The sequence below is a fragment of the Ursus americanus genome, chromosome 34 (assembly GCF_024610735.1).
Source record: "Ursus americanus isolate L20-20 chromosome 34, mUrsAme1.1.p, whole genome shotgun sequence".
Classification (NCBI taxonomy): Eukaryota; Metazoa; Chordata; class Mammalia; order Carnivora; family Ursidae; genus Ursus; species Ursus americanus.
This window is the reverse complement of record NC_142160.1, coordinates 11,447,620-11,465,188: the sequence shown is the minus strand read 5'-3', so window position 1 is coordinate 11,465,188 and position 17,569 is coordinate 11,447,620. Positions and strand designations below refer to the sequence as shown.

Below are 17,569 nucleotides of genomic sequence, written 5' to 3'. Positions count from 1 at the left end.
TGAAAACCAGGACTGTCCTGGTCAAATCAGGATCAGGACATTCTGCTATTCCACGTTTCAACAATTGGTTCGCAATGTTCTTAAAATCCTAGGATGTTTCTCAGGGTTTCTTTGATCCTCCCCTCCAGAATCAACTTATATTGACTGGCCAAAGACACTCTGGGAGGTAGAAGAGTGAGACTAAAGAGAGACAGAGTTTTTTAAATGTATTATACATTAGTAATTACAGTAGTCCACAGAAAACCTTGACAGTATATCTTTCGTGAGTAGCATGAAGACCAGTTTGTCCCCCTGCAAAACAAAAAGCAAACACCTGATTACTTGCATGAGCTCCTTCCCTATAGTCTTAATACTACTGGTTTAAATAATTTGAATTAACTATTCCAGAATAATATCAAAAGATTATAGGGGCACCTGGGTGGCGCAGTCGTTACGCGCCTGCCTTCGGCTCAGGGCATGATCCCGGCGTTCTGGGATCGAGCCCCACGTCAGGCTCCTCCGCTAGGAGCCTGCTTCCTCCTCTCCCACTCCCCCTGCTTGTGTTCCCTCTCTCGCTGGCTGTCTCTCTCTGTCAAATTTATAAATAAATAAAATCTTAAAAAAAAAAAAGATTATATTATATAAGCTTCGGGCCCATTTTAATGCACACTTTTGTGAACCCATGAGCAACGCATATTGACTAGATATTACAAGGTTCTTTGGTTTTAAAGCAATTCATTTCATTCACATTAGAAATGAATGAACAAGCCTTTCTTCATAAATAGAATCTAAAGTTTAAATATTCTTCCATTATGAACATAGTTATACAAATGAGCATTTCCCCCAACTCTTCCTAGAAATCATTCAAAAAGCAACAAAGGAAATGGAAAAATTAAAAGCAAACTAAATTTTTGGCAAAGTCAGAAGTTATAATTCCCAAACCACACCATGTGCAAGGGCTCCCATAAGCAGCCAAGATCCATTCAAAGACAAGTGGAACAAAAGAATTTGTCAAAGACAAGTGGAAAAAGTGAAGATAAGAGGCTGTAGGGAGAAATCTCACTAATGAGATTGGTCAGAGGTAGGAACTCTTGGAGTGACGGACAAATTATATTTCCATGGTTATGCAAATAAATTCACTGAAAACAATGGAAAATGCTAGATAAAATATATCGTTTTTAAATCCCAACACATTTAAAGTATTTAAGAGCTGAAAGTCCAATGGCGGAACTTCCAGGTCAATCTTTGGATGAAAGCCTGTAACCAAAGAGTTAAGTAGAATTTCAAAAACCCCAAACTGCTGATGCCTTCAATGCATTAGCCAACACTGCACATGGGCAAGGACTTCAGGGCTAGAAGAACAAAAATCTAGTCCTAGAATCCACCTAGGAGTGAGTTTTATAAGAAAGTCTTCCATATGTGATAGTCATTGTGCTCACCAATGTAATTTCTCCTTCTTTCCTGGGAATACAAGAGGTTAAAATTCCCAGCTCTCTTGCAGTTAGTGGGGCCATCTGACTAGTTCTGGATAACAAAATAAATATGAGCAGAAATAATATGTGCCCTTTCTGTGACAGTGAAAGCTCCTGTACAATTCTCAATTCTTTCCTCCTCCACCAGAGTAGTCAATGACTTTCTAGAGGACAGAGCCAGAATCAGCCTGAATCCCAGAGTTCCCAAGTGGAGGAATGCCTGCTCTCCACCAAAAACTTACAGTTGACTTTGTGTGAGCAGGAAATAAACCTTTATGTGTTAAGCCACTGAGATTCGGGGGGGCTGATATCACAGATTAAGTTTAGCCTATTCTAACACAGAAATCAGTACCAGAACTGGGGTGGGTACTACTGTAACAAAAATCTAAAGTGTATGGCATTGGCTAAAAGCCAGGCAAAGACAAAAGGAAACTGGTATTGCAGGCTAGAACAGCAAAACATTTCATGACTACAGGAAGCAAAAAGTCGACTCATGTACCTAGAGAGACCAAGAAAGAGATTGGGAAAAAGTTCCATGTGTGAACTGCGATTGTTTTTTGCCAATGTACTTATAAAAGAGAGAGAGGTAAATTCAGTAAACTGGCTGGTTTACAAGAAGGTAAAGGGAAATGAAGGAGTCCTGAAATTTGGGGCCTGAAATGCTAGAAGCACCAGCAACTTTTAGATCTCAAACAGTAAGAAAGCTCAGAAAGATCTTTTTGAGACAAAGTTCTATCAAAGCTGAGCCTTGCAGCAAAGTTCATCCTATTGTTAGATGCTCCCAAAGAATTAAGCTGCATCTAAGCAAATGTCTAAGGAGATTGTCAAACAGAATTCCCAGGGTTTCTGATTTCTGTAACTACAGCGGTCTCAAAGTGGTATTCAAGGTATTTATTATAGGAGAAAAAGTAAAGAAATATAAAGAAATACAGCGGAACTTTGTCTAGAAAGAATTGCGAGTAAGATTACTACCAGTTGGAATTGACTGAATTCAAACAAATAAACTTATGAATTTCCTAAAAATTGTTCTTCCAAATAAGCCAGGAGTCTGAATATAAAATCCTTTAACTCCTCAATATTTAAAATATTCTTTGGAGGAGGGCCTGGGTGGCTCATTTGGTTAAGCACCTGACTCTTGGTTTGGTTCAGGTAATGATCTCATGAGTTGTGGGATAGAGCGCCCCTCCCCCCCACCCGCCTACCCTTTGAGCTCGGCATTCAGCAGGGAGGCTGCTTGAGAGTCTCTCCTCTCCTTCTGCTCCTGCCCACCCTGAGCTCTCTCTCTCTAAAACAAATAAATAAATCTTTTAAAAAAATATTCTTTGGCCCCCAAACTTTTGGGACTAGGAAATGAACTGAGTTCACAGGAGGGCACAGTCTACAACATCCGTTGCAGATGTGGTCAAGAATAATAGAAAAGACCACACACAGGGCAGAGCCAAGGACTACAGAGAACAATGAGAAAGGGAAGCTGCTTCCAGAAAGCAGAACGGGGGTCTAACAAGGAACATTCCTGACACGAGCGTAGGGCTCTTTAACAATGTGTGCTGGACGGGATTTAAGAATGACTGTGGGCCAAGCAGGGAAAGACAATTATCATATGGTTTCACTCATTTATGAAACATAAGTAGTAGGAAGATCGGTAGGAGAAGAAAGGGAAGAAGAAAGGGGGAGTAAACAGAAGGGGGAATGAACCATGAGAGACTATGGACTCTGGGAAACAGACTGAGGGCTTCAGAGGGGAGAGGGTGGGGGAATGGGATAGGCCGGTGACGGGTATTAAGGAGGGCACGTATTGCACTGGGTGTTATACGCAAGTAATGAATCATGGAACTTTACATCAAAAACTAGGGATGTACTGTATGGTGACTAACAAAATATAATAAAAAATTATTATTAAAAAAAGAAAATGCTAATACAATAAATATCCAGTCTTACGCATTAGATTAAAAAAAAAAGAAACACTACAACAAAAACTAATTATATACTGTATGGTGACTAACATAATAAAAAATTTAAAAAAATAAAAAATGAAAAAAAAAAAAAAAGAATGACTGTGGACCAATGACAGTCCTGTCACTTCCATACCTCCTCTTCCTGAGCAAGAGTGCTTACTACAGTTATCTGGTCCCTGTCCCACCAGTGTGCACTGGGAGCAGAAAATCTGTCCTTTTTCTTTATGGTTTTCTGAATCAAGTAGAGTACAGCTAGTCTACAGCTAGACTTACTAGAAAGACAATAGTATAACATGTGGAGATCTTGAAATTTTGACCTGTGACTGGATAGAATTTGGGTCATTATCCTTGGATAAATAGGTGAACATAGTCTGCACATGGAGTGTGAAGCCAGCATTCAGTGACTGCCTAAATACTACATACAGTGCACATGGAACTTTTATAAAAATTTAGAAAAAATATTTTATTATGCGTGAAAGATATAACTGACAATTCAATAAAACTAAAAATTTATAACACATTTTTAAAGAAATCCTTCTTTAATCTGAACATACTTAAACACTTCAAAGATCAAAGATCAACATAAACTTAAATTGTTGAATTTCTAAAAGATACCAATAAATTGAAATACCACTTACAGGAATCCATAAGATACAGCTATAGCAGTACCCAGAAAAAAATTCTAAGCTTTAAGTACTTTAATCAATAAAAATGAAACACTGAAAATAAGTAAAACATATAATTCAAAAACACAGAAAAAAGAACAAGAAAGCCAAAAGAATCCAGAATGATATAATAATTCAAGATAAAAGAGTAGTTAAATGCAGAATTCAATAAGTTAGAAAACAGAATAAATGAATAAGTAAGCAAAATAGACACATCTAAAAAATCAAGGAAAAGGGCAGGGGATATATAAACGGAGTAGAGGAATATAATATCCACACTGTGGAATATTATTAGGCAATAAAAAGGAATGAAGTATTGATACCTGCTACAACATGGGTGAAACTTGAAAACATTATGCTAAGTAAAAGAAGCCAGTCACATAGGACCGTATATTATTTTTTATTATTTTATTCCATTCATATGAAATGTTCAGAATAGGCAAATCTATAGAGACAGAAAGAAGGTTAATGGTTCCTAGAGTTTGAGGGTTGAGGCGATTCAGAAGTAACAGCTAAAAGGAACAGTATTTCTTCTTAAGTTAATTAAAATGTTCTAAAATCTATCTAAAATGCTCTAAAATTGTGTTGATAGATGTACAACTTGGTCAATACACTGAAAGCCATCAAATTATACACCTTAAAAGAGTGATATGTATAGTATGTGAGTTGTATCCTTATAAGGTTGTTAAGAATAGGAGTAACCATCAAAATAGAAGAAAAAATTTAAAAGCACTAAAGACTACTTTCTATAACTCTATGCAAATATATTTGGAAAGCTAGATGGCACACATAACTCTCTATGAAAAGCAATTTACCAAAATTGTCCTCGGTAGAGACAGAAAGTCTAAATAGACAATTCCCAAAGAAGAAACAGAGAAAGGTGTCAAAGAAAAAAGAGTTATCCATCAAACAGTATCATGCCCAGATGATTTTACTATGGAAGGAAATTTCTTATTTGTACCTTAATGTCTAGCAGGATGTTTGACATGCCTTGATCTCCTCAGGTGTCAGAAGTACAAGGACATAAATAGGGTCAATAGGACCTATAATGGGTCACGTTACATTCACTATACTCATTTTGACATAAGTGTAAAACAACCACAGGCAGCTTTTCAAAATTATTTATATTTATTGTAAGATTGTTTAACATACAGGGGAGTCTGAATGGCTCAGTCAGTTAGGCGACCAACTCTTGATTTCAGCTCATGGTCTCAAGGTCTCGAGACAGAGCCTCATGTCAGGCTCCATGCTCAGCCGCGAGTTAGCTTGAGATTCTCTCTCTCCTTCTCCCTATGCCCCTCCCCCTGCTCTCTCTTGCTCTCTCTTTCATATAAATAAATCTTAAAAAAAAGGTTAATATACAAAATAATGCAACTAAAAAAAAAAAACATGCAATCTATCCAGAATAGATTTCTCTACTAAATCGCATGATACATACACTTCTTTCAAGGTCTAGAAAGAAGACCACAGTACGTTAACCTGTAGGAAACTGCCTTCAAAGAAATTTTGGTTGCTTTGTCGGCGTACACCTCTACAATGAGAGCAGGTGCCACTAAGCTCTGAAAGTTAGGATTATTATGCAGAGAATTCTTTCTCTGTGATCTATTAGGAGTTTTGTTGTTCACACCCTTGTTTGAATGACCATATGTAAATTAGCTAACCTGAATGTGTTGGCCTTAGATATGTTATGGATATGTAACTTAGGCATCATACAGACAGATGATTAAATGCTATTAAGATGCTATAACCCTCACTACAACTAAAAGTCACAATTCTTGTAATCACACAATTGACATCACTAGGGACTGGTAATTATGCAATAAAAAATGCCCACACCTATTACCAAACACTCTACTGGAACGGGTAGTAATGCTTTCAGTTGACAACTAACTGATGTGTCATCTTAGTTCTATACGTGAACCCTAGGAGCTAGAACAGCTTCCTCTAGAGAACTTGACCTGGTCCAGTAGGCCTAAGTGCTCCCCTTGAATGTTTCCAGAGCATCCTGCTTACCCTGATCCTAGCATGCACAGTGCATAGTATTTGCCTGGTCAGCCTTCCCTACTCCTGTCTCACAGTAATCTTGACCTCACTGTCAAATCCCAGACTCAGCAGAGTGCCTGCAACATAGCAGTGGTTTAATAATAAATATATTTTTTAAACAAATGCTATTCAAAAAAAGAGCTATTTAGAAATAATATATATATATATTTTAAAGATTTTATTTATTTGTTTGACAGAGAGAGAGACAGCCAGCGAGAGAGGGAACACAAGCAGGAGGAGTGGGAGAGGAAGAAGGAGGCTCATAGCGGAGGAGACTGATGTGGGGCTCGATCCCATAACGCCGGGATCACGCCCTGAGCCGAAGGCAGATGCTTAACCGCTGTGCCACCCAGGTGCCCCAGAAATAAAATATTTTTAAGTAATTTTTTTAAAAAAGCTGATTTAATACTTCTGGCTCCTGCTTGAGCATCTCAGTATTTTTCCAAGTGTTTAAAAAATTTTGACAAGTCATTCGTACATTTTAATTTCAAAATATTCTATCACTTTATTTTATTTTTATTTTCTTAAAAGATTTTATTTATTCATTTGACAGAGATAGAGAGTGAGAGCACAAGCAGGGGGAGCAGTAGAGGGAGAGGGAGAAGTAAGCTCCCCACTGAGCAGGGAGACGGATGACATGGGGCTCAATCCCAGGACCCCAGTATCACGACCCAAGTCAAAGGCAGACACCCAACCAACTGAGCCACCTAGGCACCTCTTCTTCCAACCACTTTCTATAAAAGAAAGCTAAATTCTTTGCAATAAATAAATAATAATTATGTTAATTCTTCCATTTGATTGAACCTAGAACAATCTGATTGGGGATCTAACATCTTACCAAAGACAAAGATAAATTCTTCTACCAATTAATGGTTAATGCATCAAAACTTGGTTAAGTTAAAACAAAGAAATAACACCGTGTGACTCAGAGCATTAAAATGTAATTTATTTCAAAATGAAATAAGGGAAACAGTAGTAAAAGATTAGTGTCTAGCAAAAACAGTAATACAATATTCAAATCTACTCAGAACTTTTTCAAAGCATTGTAAAAATATGTTTATCTAATGTCTATATTATACCTAAAATCAAATTTTTAAAATGCATTGTGTAGGTGCTGGTTGGGTGGGGTGGTGAAAGTTTAAAGTCAAAGTAACAGCCAATGTAGGAAATTCCTAATATATTAATGTGTATATTCTAAACTTTTGTTATAAAATTGGGTGTTTGGAACATGGAATTCATTCTCTACTACAATAGCTATCTATAGGATATAGCAGATAGAGTAGATATCTCTAGGATACAAAATGGAATATAGTAGACATCTACAGGATTTTGAGCTCAGCACTCCTTTCTCCTGGGTATATCCATCATATCTCATGGTTATTGGAGAGCTGACATATTTCCACCTAAGCCTACCTATTTGGATGAACCCAGATACTTGGCCTGAGAATGCACATCTAAACTGAAAATTTTGTATGCAGAACTGATAATACCTTAAAACCAATCTCTCTCTTTTTTTTTTTTTTTTGTAGGATAAAAATGTAAGATACAAATTCCAGAACTGCAGCAGCCATGTTTTCAATGATAAGATGAAGCAAACACACAAAGAGGAGGGGACAAGAGAAATTAAAGGAGACCAGTTTGCATTTGAAAACAGTTGTTCCTAAGGTGGAGCTGCACCCTTGTCTTCCTTCCTATCTGGTAATCAACCATTCCAGGAATATAATGAGCTGACTCATTCTCTTGTTTCCTTAGGCTAGCGCAAGCTGAGTATCTGTCACTTGTAATCAAAAGAAGTCTGACCAGTACACACAGAAAATAGTACCAAAAGGTGGCTTCCCTGGCCAACTCAGAGTAGTTTATCGAATAATACTAGTTCTAGTGCTATTAAAAAACTTGAGCCCGTGGCACCTGGGTGGCTCAGTTGGTTAAGTGTCCAACTCTTGATCTCAGGGTCATGAGTTCAAGGCCTGTGTTGACCTTCACGCTGGATGTGAAGCTTACATAAAAACAACAACAAAACTTTGAGCCCTAAGCCTGGGTATCACAGTATCCACAGACTGAAGCTCACCTTATGAAATTGTCACTAGGCCCCATGTTCCTCTCACCTCCTCCCTCATGCCCCATGCTCTTACCTTCATGCGGAGTGGTCTTTGGTGGCTCCTATGGCTCAGGTGGGAGATGGTCCCAAGAGTAAGTAGAGGATAGGCTCAGGCAGAGGGACTTGTATACAGCAATGGTCTTTCCTAATCCAAGTGCATGTACATGTGGAAATGCCTATCCCGTAACATTCTACCCTACAAGGGTTCATCTTGCAAGCAGAACTTGCAAGATGTTTTATTTTGGTCGCCAGGTAAGTTAAGCAAAAACTCACATAAAGGTCAAGGCACAAGAACTCTATAACCACCAGTTTTCAGGAAGAGAATTTGATTGAAATTTCATAAAAGAGAATAGCATTGAAAGAAAAATTCAGTCAGGGCAAAAGGATGCAGTGTGTCCTGGATTTCATCTTAAAAATAGAAAATAAGGTGCTTCCCCCCCAAACTACTACATTCAAAGTCATTTGTGGTTATGTGCGTATGTTGAGGAACGAGAATGTAGGACTCGATTAAAAATAACTGTGGCGTAGGATCTACCATTATAGAACAGAGACAAGAATGAAAGGGTGGTTAATCCGAATGAATGTGAATAACATCATCCTTTTTACCCAACATAAAACTAGCAATTAAAAGGATATTTTAAAAAGACTCATAATAAACCAAGAAGAGTGACTCAGACTCTAAAAGAGACGAAGCACTGTGTCTACATTCTGATCATTTAGAGAATGGCTGCTTCAGGGGAAAAGCTGTAGCAAATGATATCAAATTTTTTAAAGTAATTTTACTTTATTCCTCTTATGAAGATAATACACGTTCATTATGGAAAATGTAGAAGTGGCAAAGAGGAAAAACGAAAAAGACAAATAATCCACAAATCTACCTACCATCCAGTAATATGTATTTTGTGTTATGTTGAATGTCCTTTCAATCTCTTTTCAATGCATATCAGCATATACCTTTAACAAAGGAATTCATTACATCCTGGTTTTTGTTTTTGTTTGTTTTTTTACTTATAGTGAGACTGTATCTTCAAATATTCATCTTTTTACTTTTCTTTGTTTAACTTGTAAAATAACCTTTGCTTTAATAAATCTGAGGCATCCACATTTTTCTTGGGAAGATTTGGGATTGTTTTGACAGGAATATGAAGGAAAATAAAGCACAGGCTGATTAACTTCTGACTAACAAGATGGAATTTTGGAGTCCTAAGTGAGATACTTTTCTTGAAAGTCATTGCAGAGACATAAAAGGTTGAAATTTCTTATGCTGCTATTAACAAGACCCAGAAGTTCCCAAACATAGCTCAGATAGGGTGACCTTACAATTTATCTTTTAAAGCAGGTCACTTTAGAAAGTGAAAGAAAAAAGTAATTCTCAGGCCAATGGGAGTAAACACTCCCGGGCAAGATTCCCGCATGCACACACCCTCTCCACAGGGTATTCGATGGAAGCTGTCAGAGTGCCGCTGCAGGGCTGCTGTGTTGAGGGATGAGGTGCCCCTACCACAGGGGCTACGGGGTGATCAGCCTAAATCAGGGGCATGGGGAGGATAAGTATGACATGGGGATCTGTAATGCCAGCAAGAGCCAAAGTGGAAGTAAGTCTGTAAGCAGACGCATCGGGTCTTCAACAAACAAAGTGGATTAGTCACAAATTCACCAGAAGCAGGCCTAGAAGTTGGACAAAGGATGAGGTGATCAAGAACAAGGACCTACGCATAATCTGGGGGCCTCATGCCCCACCACCAAAATAACATACAACCTCAGTCCCTCACACGCACACAGATGCCACTGGGGAAAGGAGAGTGTGGAGGATGACGGACTCAGAAATAGTGGGCACCATTCTGAGAGACTATTTTAAGTTAAAACAAGCTGTTTAAACTTGAAGAAACAGATACCCTTTAGTTGGCAAGTTTGAATTTTTTCCTAGTAACTAACAATTGAAAAGCCATGAGGATCAATTTTAGAACATAAATTTTCTATGTGCATCTGAGTTGTGTGCAAATTTCTAATTCTGCTACCCACTTGATGGTGAATATATTTGCATGTCATTGGTCTACTATTACATCATCCCAAATGGTCACATGATATTATAATTTAGAATTGTTTTTTTTAAGCACAAGTTAAGAAATAAAAATATCTCTTTAAAGTATAAATTCATTTGTCCCTATATAAACTTAAAATCTTCTTAGTACCTGTCAGTCCCTGGTAAGTTATGCACTGCAAGTAGGAAGAGCACAAGTTTAGCTTCCAATTTTAAATTCTTCACCATTCAAATCAGAAGAAGAGTACATTATACTCCTCTAAGCTCACTTATATAGAGATGAGCAAACACGCTTCAGTGTCGTCCTGTTGTATCAGGATCATGGCTATGAGAATTGATTCTGGTTTTATTATAAATTTGTGCCATTCTATAGACTTTTACCTATGGGCCTTTCTAAAGTATAAAAGAGAGGGTCCCAACCCAGTGCCTTTTGGGTTTCTGTGTGTGTTCGTTCTATCTGCTCATTTGTTCATTTTTTAAATGAATGTGAATTGAGCAGCCACGATGTTCTTACCCCTTGCCCTGAGGCTTGCTCTTCTCACTTCACATTATTGACCAAAAAAGCCTCTTTAAAGGCTCTTCTCTCTTCTCTCCAAAGTCTATGTTTCATGCATGGAAACCACATAAGCAAACTTATTTAAAATGTACATAAAATAGGAGTTAATAAGCATTTGGTTGAGGGCCTGAGCAGTTAAAAGTAGGAGGATGGAGGCTTGGTGGAAGGGGAAGCATTTATGGATTTCTAAAAAGAGGCAGGCTGCACCTTGTGGTTGCTAAAGGGCTTTTTGATTTGCCTTTTCATGTGTTTTGTGAGTGTGTATTGGAGATGTGAGAAGGATGCTGGCTAGAGAGGGTCTGTCACCCTAGTGTGGCCCTGAGTTAGTCCCTGCCAAGTTAGTCCCTGAGAAAGTCGCTGATTAAATACAGCAAGAATGATACAGCAAATAAGAAAATGCATTTCTATTTTCTTTGTAGGCACACTAATGATATCTTGTGGCCTTGAAAGTGGGTTCTCTGATTGTGGAGTACCTTAAATATACATGAACTCCCTGTTCAGACAGCACAATAGAGTGTAAGTCTGAAGAGCATCACGAAAAGATCTTTAATTTCTTTCCCCAACCCAATGCTTTTCTGTAGTAATCTGTAAAACTATGAACTTCCCTACCCCACAATTAACACTGCATTTTATTTTTCTTCCTTTTTTTCCCTTTCTCCTTCTGTTTTCTTCTTATTATAGGGAGGGGGGGTGAGGAAGGGAAGGGTAAAATGCACAGGCTCTTTAATTAGGGCTTAGACAGGGGAGAAAAGTAATTGAAATATACATAAAATTAACCTGAGCTCTTAAAACTCTAGGTGTCACCATGGAGACCAGAGCATGAACTGTCTCCATGGAGACTTGAATGAATTTTGGGGCTTTAAATTATCATCACTTATTACCTGATGTCGATTTGGGCAATGAAGAGATGAGTTAAAATACATACATAAAAATAAAAGAAGTAGCCTCACATCAGAGAATTTATTAAGGGCAAATCTAGTTGTTCTGGTTCTTAGTATTCCATTATTCCACTGAATGGGAAGATACCCCAAGAGATGATTTCCCCCCGACTCAGAATTTTTCATGGAATCATCTAATGATATAGCTCCACAAATGCTACAGGAATGAATAGAGAAAAATAATTTCTAGAAAAGGCCTCTCTCATTCAGAAGTGTCAGTGTGATGCAGGTGACATGGCCCTGTCCATCATTCCAGCTGTAAGGAAGAGACGGTGCCTAGGCAATGACTTATTCCAGTAATGCATCAGGGATACTTTTAACAACCATTCTGTGCATATCACTTTATCAGGTCTATTATATACAACGGTTTTTAATATGTGGAGTGAAGTCAGGCAGACTTGTATTACATGCAACATATAGAGAAACACAGAAATCATGCAAATGTTCAAACTATATAATCAGAATTTTTCCCAGTTCAGATTCTACTTGCAAACCTAGAGGTACAGTCATTTAATTGATCAAATACTCAGTTGAGAGGTCACTTGAATGGTATATCATAGATAGTAAGTATTCACCAATTAAATAAAAATCACTCATAAAAGATTAAAATTTAATAAGTTTTAATATATAATAAAATAAGTTAATAGAAAGCAAACAATTATGACCAGAATGCATAAAAACAAAATAGTTGATCAGATTATTCATTTGGAAGTTTATATAATTTGAACTTTATGTAGGTTTTTGTTTTTTCTTAAGATAGATTTTGGTGACTGCTTGGATATGGAAGGGAAGCAAGGATGCCAACAGCACAGCCAGCTCAAAGAAATCAAGTATTTCTCACATTTTATGACCAATTCTCATTATTTAGGTTGTTATATTCTATAAAGTTGTCACAAATAATTAGCAAATACCAAATGACTGCTCCTGGGGAAATAAAGGAGTAGGTGTCTATAAGCCTCTTCTCATATTTTCATAAACCAATCAATATATAACCTGGTTAAATATACCTTATTTAATATATTCTGCTGATTCACTCACATTGAACTCACAGCCAACAGCACAATAACTCGTGACTGAATGAAGCTTGTGCAACATATATTTTCTCCACAACGCACATCACAGCCTTCTTGCACATAACACTAGATAGCACTCCAGCAGTATGGGGGCTATATCGACAATGAAATTACCAATGAAAAGCACAAAAATGCTAAATAGATCATGAAAAAAGAAAACTTACTTATTTACAGTATGAGAGCTGAAACAAGAATGCAGAGTGTCACTTTGTCTGATCTCAGTCTGGAGGGTTGAGGGGGTGTGGGGGTGGAGAGTGACTAAAAAATTGTGCCTCTCTGCACATGTCCATAAATGACCATGAGTATTGATTTGGGGTTATGAATACATTTTAGCAAGAAGGCAAATTCACAAATACAGAATCTGCAAATAATGAGGATCGATTGTACTCCGGACTTTGGAGAACTATTTCTTTTTCCCTATGAGGTTGCTTCTTTGTCGTCCATTGCACTTGCCTGTGAGTGCATGTTCTCTTTTGTGTATCTATGGAGCTCCTATTCGTCCTTCTAAACCCTGCTCAGGAAACCGCACACACACACACACACACACACACACACACACACCTCTTCTTGTTACCTTTACCTCTTATACTCACCTCTATTTTGCACAAATCAGATTATACTGAATTTAATGGCATTCTCCTTTACAGATCTGTGAAATTCCTTGACATCCATGACCATGTCCTAATACATGTATATAACCTTTACTGTGCTTACTATGTGCCACGCTACATGTTAAAAGGTGCTTCACACACAATACCATGTTTAATCTTACAATAATCCTATCATCGCCATTTTACAGTTGCAGAAACAGAGGCCTAGAGCAGTCATATGACTTGCCATAGCACATGCTGCAGAGTTGATATTCAAACCTGGAGTCCAAGTGTTTAACCATTATATTATCCTAAAAAATTAGTATTAGCTGCCATATATATATATATATATATATTTTTTTTTTTTAGCTGCCATATATTTTTGACTGCTTACTACGTACAGGCAAGGCGTTAAATGCTTTAGACAAATTAACTCATTGAATCCATTTTATCTGTCTCTGTGTCTCCAACACATAGCAAAGTACATGATACATTAATGTTTGTTGAATTTATTTCTTCCTGTTCCCAACATTCTTTCTAAAACTAACAGCATAAGAACTCTACATTTTCAGCAGTGACCAGAATGACTTTCCGTGTTAGACCACACTTCTCCCCTACCAAATTCCTCATCTCCTTCTCATGTATGTTCTTCTGTGGTTTTGCTACTGATGTCTACGATGTCCACAAATCATGGTAGGGCAGAAGAGAGCAGAAACACTGCCCACTTGAAAAAGGTCTTTGTCTTTAACAGCAATTTCTAATAGTGATTTATATTATGACCTACATCTTTATAGAGTAACAAAATCATGGAAGAGCTAAGTGTTTTGCTTGAGATCTATGAGGTAACCCCTGTATGAGGCTAAAAGAGGATTTTCTACTTCCCAATATAGCTTTGGATCCCAAGTCTATCTAGCCTCTCACACTGAGTTCAAAACAGGCAGAGAGTTAGTTTTAGGAAAGGGAATTAAAAGTAGGGGAGTGGACTTGTAGGAAAGTGGGTAAGCCGTAGAAAGTTTGCAAGACAGAAATTGCAGGGTTCACATACATAACATGAATGAATAGGATCAAGGAGGGTTTAGACAAATTAACTCATCTCCCTCCTGCTGTTCCCTAACCGACCCTTCCTTTTATGAATAAGTAATGTTATCTCAGAAATGTGATTTCTAGGCCTCTGCAAAAACCCTCACCTCCATCGTCTGTGAGGGTGATCTATGACCTCTGGTGGACAGGGAGCTGCTGCAGCAGGTCTCAGTATGTCTGGGGAGCTGCTCTTGGAGGCTTTCCTATCTCTTCCTGCTGCCCCAGCTCTCACTCCCACCCTCTTTATCTCTCCTTTGAAGATCTTTCTTCCCTTTCTTTTTTCTCCCTTGTCTCCTCTCCTAGTTAGCTCACTTGTCTCATCTTTTTCTTTCTCACCTCTTCCTTTTTCCTTTCTCTGCTCTTCTCTTCCTCTTTTTTCATTCTCTTATCTGTTTATTCCATCCTCAACACCTTTGCCCTCTTTCTATTACTGTCCTTTCCTCTCCTCCCCATCCCTTCCCCCAGCAGCCGGGAACTGCAGAGAGCTCGCTCACCAAGAATACACCAACACGGGTTTCGAGTACTTCTTGTGATGGGAGCGGAGGGTGAGGGAGCCCTTGCGCTCCAGCAAGTCCATGGGTCCGAGCTCAAACCAGTATTGCCTACTGCTGCACCAGTCCTGGCAGGAACTGCCAGAGCGCTCCATTGAGGCCGGCCACATTCAGACCTCGGAGGATTTCTTTCCGCACCTATTCTGCTCCCCACCCAACACCGATCAGGATTCGGCGTCTCTCATCTCCTGAGCAACCTGGGGCGGGGTCAATGGAGAGGGCGGGGCCAGTGGAGGGGCGGATCCCTCAAACCTAATAGCTCTGGTTTCCCAGACACAGTGGTTACTGATTAGAAAGAAACTACATTTCCCAGAATGCAACGAGGGGAGCAACCCGCCTACGGAGAGGTTGGGAGGGACATCCTCGGCCTCCTGGAATCTGTAGTTTCACCCTACCACCAGCCTAAACCTGAGAGTGGCCGGCGGAGTTAAGGGGGACCGGCGGGTCAGTTAAGGGCTTAGGGGACCTGAGCCCAGAGCAGGTCTGCTCCGACCATCCTTGCAGAAGTTCTTTTTACCATCCATCATCTGTTGCCACCACACCTTCTACTTACAAGCATGTAAGTTTAATTAAAAGGGAGCAAGAGAACACCCCTCAAACCCTAAAATATGTCATTTATATAGCTTTTCTGAGAAGGACGAGCATAATCATTCAGCAAATCAGCTAAAAAGTCTGGGGATGAAAAAGCCTTGACTGATTCCGGTTTCAGCTACTTTCTCAACCTTTGTGAGCACGAGTTTCTTCCTCTGAAAAAACAGTACGGGATGGGACGGAGAAGGGGGCAGGGTAGACACAAGAATCTGAGGTCCCTTCAGGCTGTAACGCTGAAAGACCCAACCTCTAAGGTACAGTTTAGGGCTCCAGGGCATTCAGCTCCCTGAGACCTGCCAGTTCTCATTTTCACACTTGATACTTTATGACAACACAAATTCATTACATTATTGTGTTAATATGTGACGAGGAGATTTCAAAAAGATTACCTATGGCACTGCTTTCAAGAAATGATTGGATAGCTGCTTTGTAGAAGGAAGGTGCTTATTTCATCTTTGACTTTCTAAGAGAGGAATATTTAACACATCAGAATTCTCCTCCCCAGCTGAGTTGAGCACCATAAGAGCATTAGTGGACTTCATCATGGCCATCCCTCTGACCTGGCATGATGCTTAATACATGGCATCATTTCAGAGTATGAGAATGAATACTGCCTTTGAGTACTGTAGATTTACCTGGGCTTCCATAAATTCCAGAAGTGTCTTACTTTATAAAGACTACATATACACAAAAATACAAACTTAAAAACACAAATTAAGAGACATTTCACATTACAAATGGATTCTATAGTTTGCAAAAGATTTATTATATAGCACTCCTATAAATAATGAAGTGGTCTTCTGGATCAGTTTTCACAAATTTGATTACACACAACTACTAAGTGCTTCTCTGTGGCCTGTGGTACCTAGTGTGGGTGCCTGTGGTATGCTAAGGCCCTTATTTTACTGACAGCCACAGTTAAGCCATGTTATTTAAAACCAGATAAATAGTCCACTGTCACCAGAAAAATGCTAGTGAGTACTGAGCGCTATTTTAGCCCTTTTCTTCTTGAAGAAATGAAAAAGAAAAATAGAAATTAACTTGAAAAGGCTAAATAAGATCCGTGTTAAGCTTAATTCTGCCCAAACAAAGCAAAACATGTTGCTGTCACTCCAAAAATATTACCATCATTACTACCATCTGTTTTTTAAAATTTTATTTTACTTATGCTTAAAGTGTATTTACTTTGCTTATGCTTAAAGTGATGGCAACATAATATATACACGACCAAGATGTCAGGTTTCTGCAGCCAGTTTGACTCAGAGACAGAGGCTGTCCAGAGTCAAGCCCTTTCTGAGGTACATGGATGGGTACTACAGAGATTTAAAACAAATGTAGCTTATTATTTTAGAGTTCCTTAAACCAAGCTGAAGCCTAGTTTAGTCTATGAATATGCTTTTTTGTTATACTTTTTCCCCTTTATACCAACTTTACCAGATTTATGTCTTCTGTGTCTACTAAACACTTTTCAACATCCTTGTGTTGGGATATATGAGATTGACTCTCTGACACCCTCAAGTTCAGACTCCTTCCATTCTCTTTGTATACACCAGTACATTCTGTGGAATTTTTGCTTTGCTGATTGCTTATCGATGAAATAGGAAGAGAACAGAAGGGTTTTGTGAGAATTATGTAAGATAATATATTGAAAGCAGGTGGAACAGTGCCTAATGGATGCTTAGCTCTCAATTAAATTTCAACTACTACTGCTATTGTTACATCCTAACTCTGCCCTTATCACTTGGAAAAGCGCCCTAAAATGTGCTTGTTTGTGTGGAGTTTCCTAAATATACGTTCTGTTTTTCAAGCTTTGTCTGTTTACAAGGGTTTTTCAAATGAGTATCTTTTTATTGTATTTTAATATGAAATTTAACAGTCTGAATCAGAAAAATGTTGGCAAGATATTTGGATATGTTACCAGTGACAATGATGGTTTT

At 38.4% G+C, this 17,569-nt stretch overlaps 1 protein-coding gene across 2 annotated transcripts in view; it reads right to left on the bottom strand.

Annotated features, from left to right (window-relative positions):
• The window catches only part of CFAP95 (cilia and flagella associated protein 95), a 116,893-nt gene that overhangs the window by 61,103 nt on the left and 38,221 nt on the right, over positions 1-17,569 (bottom strand). Inside the window, exon 1 of one of the 2 annotated variants that reach the window (XM_045772471.2) lies at positions 14,985-16,202. The exons of the other annotated variant lie outside the window; for it this stretch is intronic. Coding sequence (XP_045628427.1) covers positions 14,985-15,151 — 167 coding nt within the window. The 5' untranslated portion in view covers positions 15,152-16,202. Of the gene's footprint in view, positions 1-14,984; positions 16,203-17,569 lie in introns of those variants that run through there. 2 annotated transcript variants of the gene reach the window in all.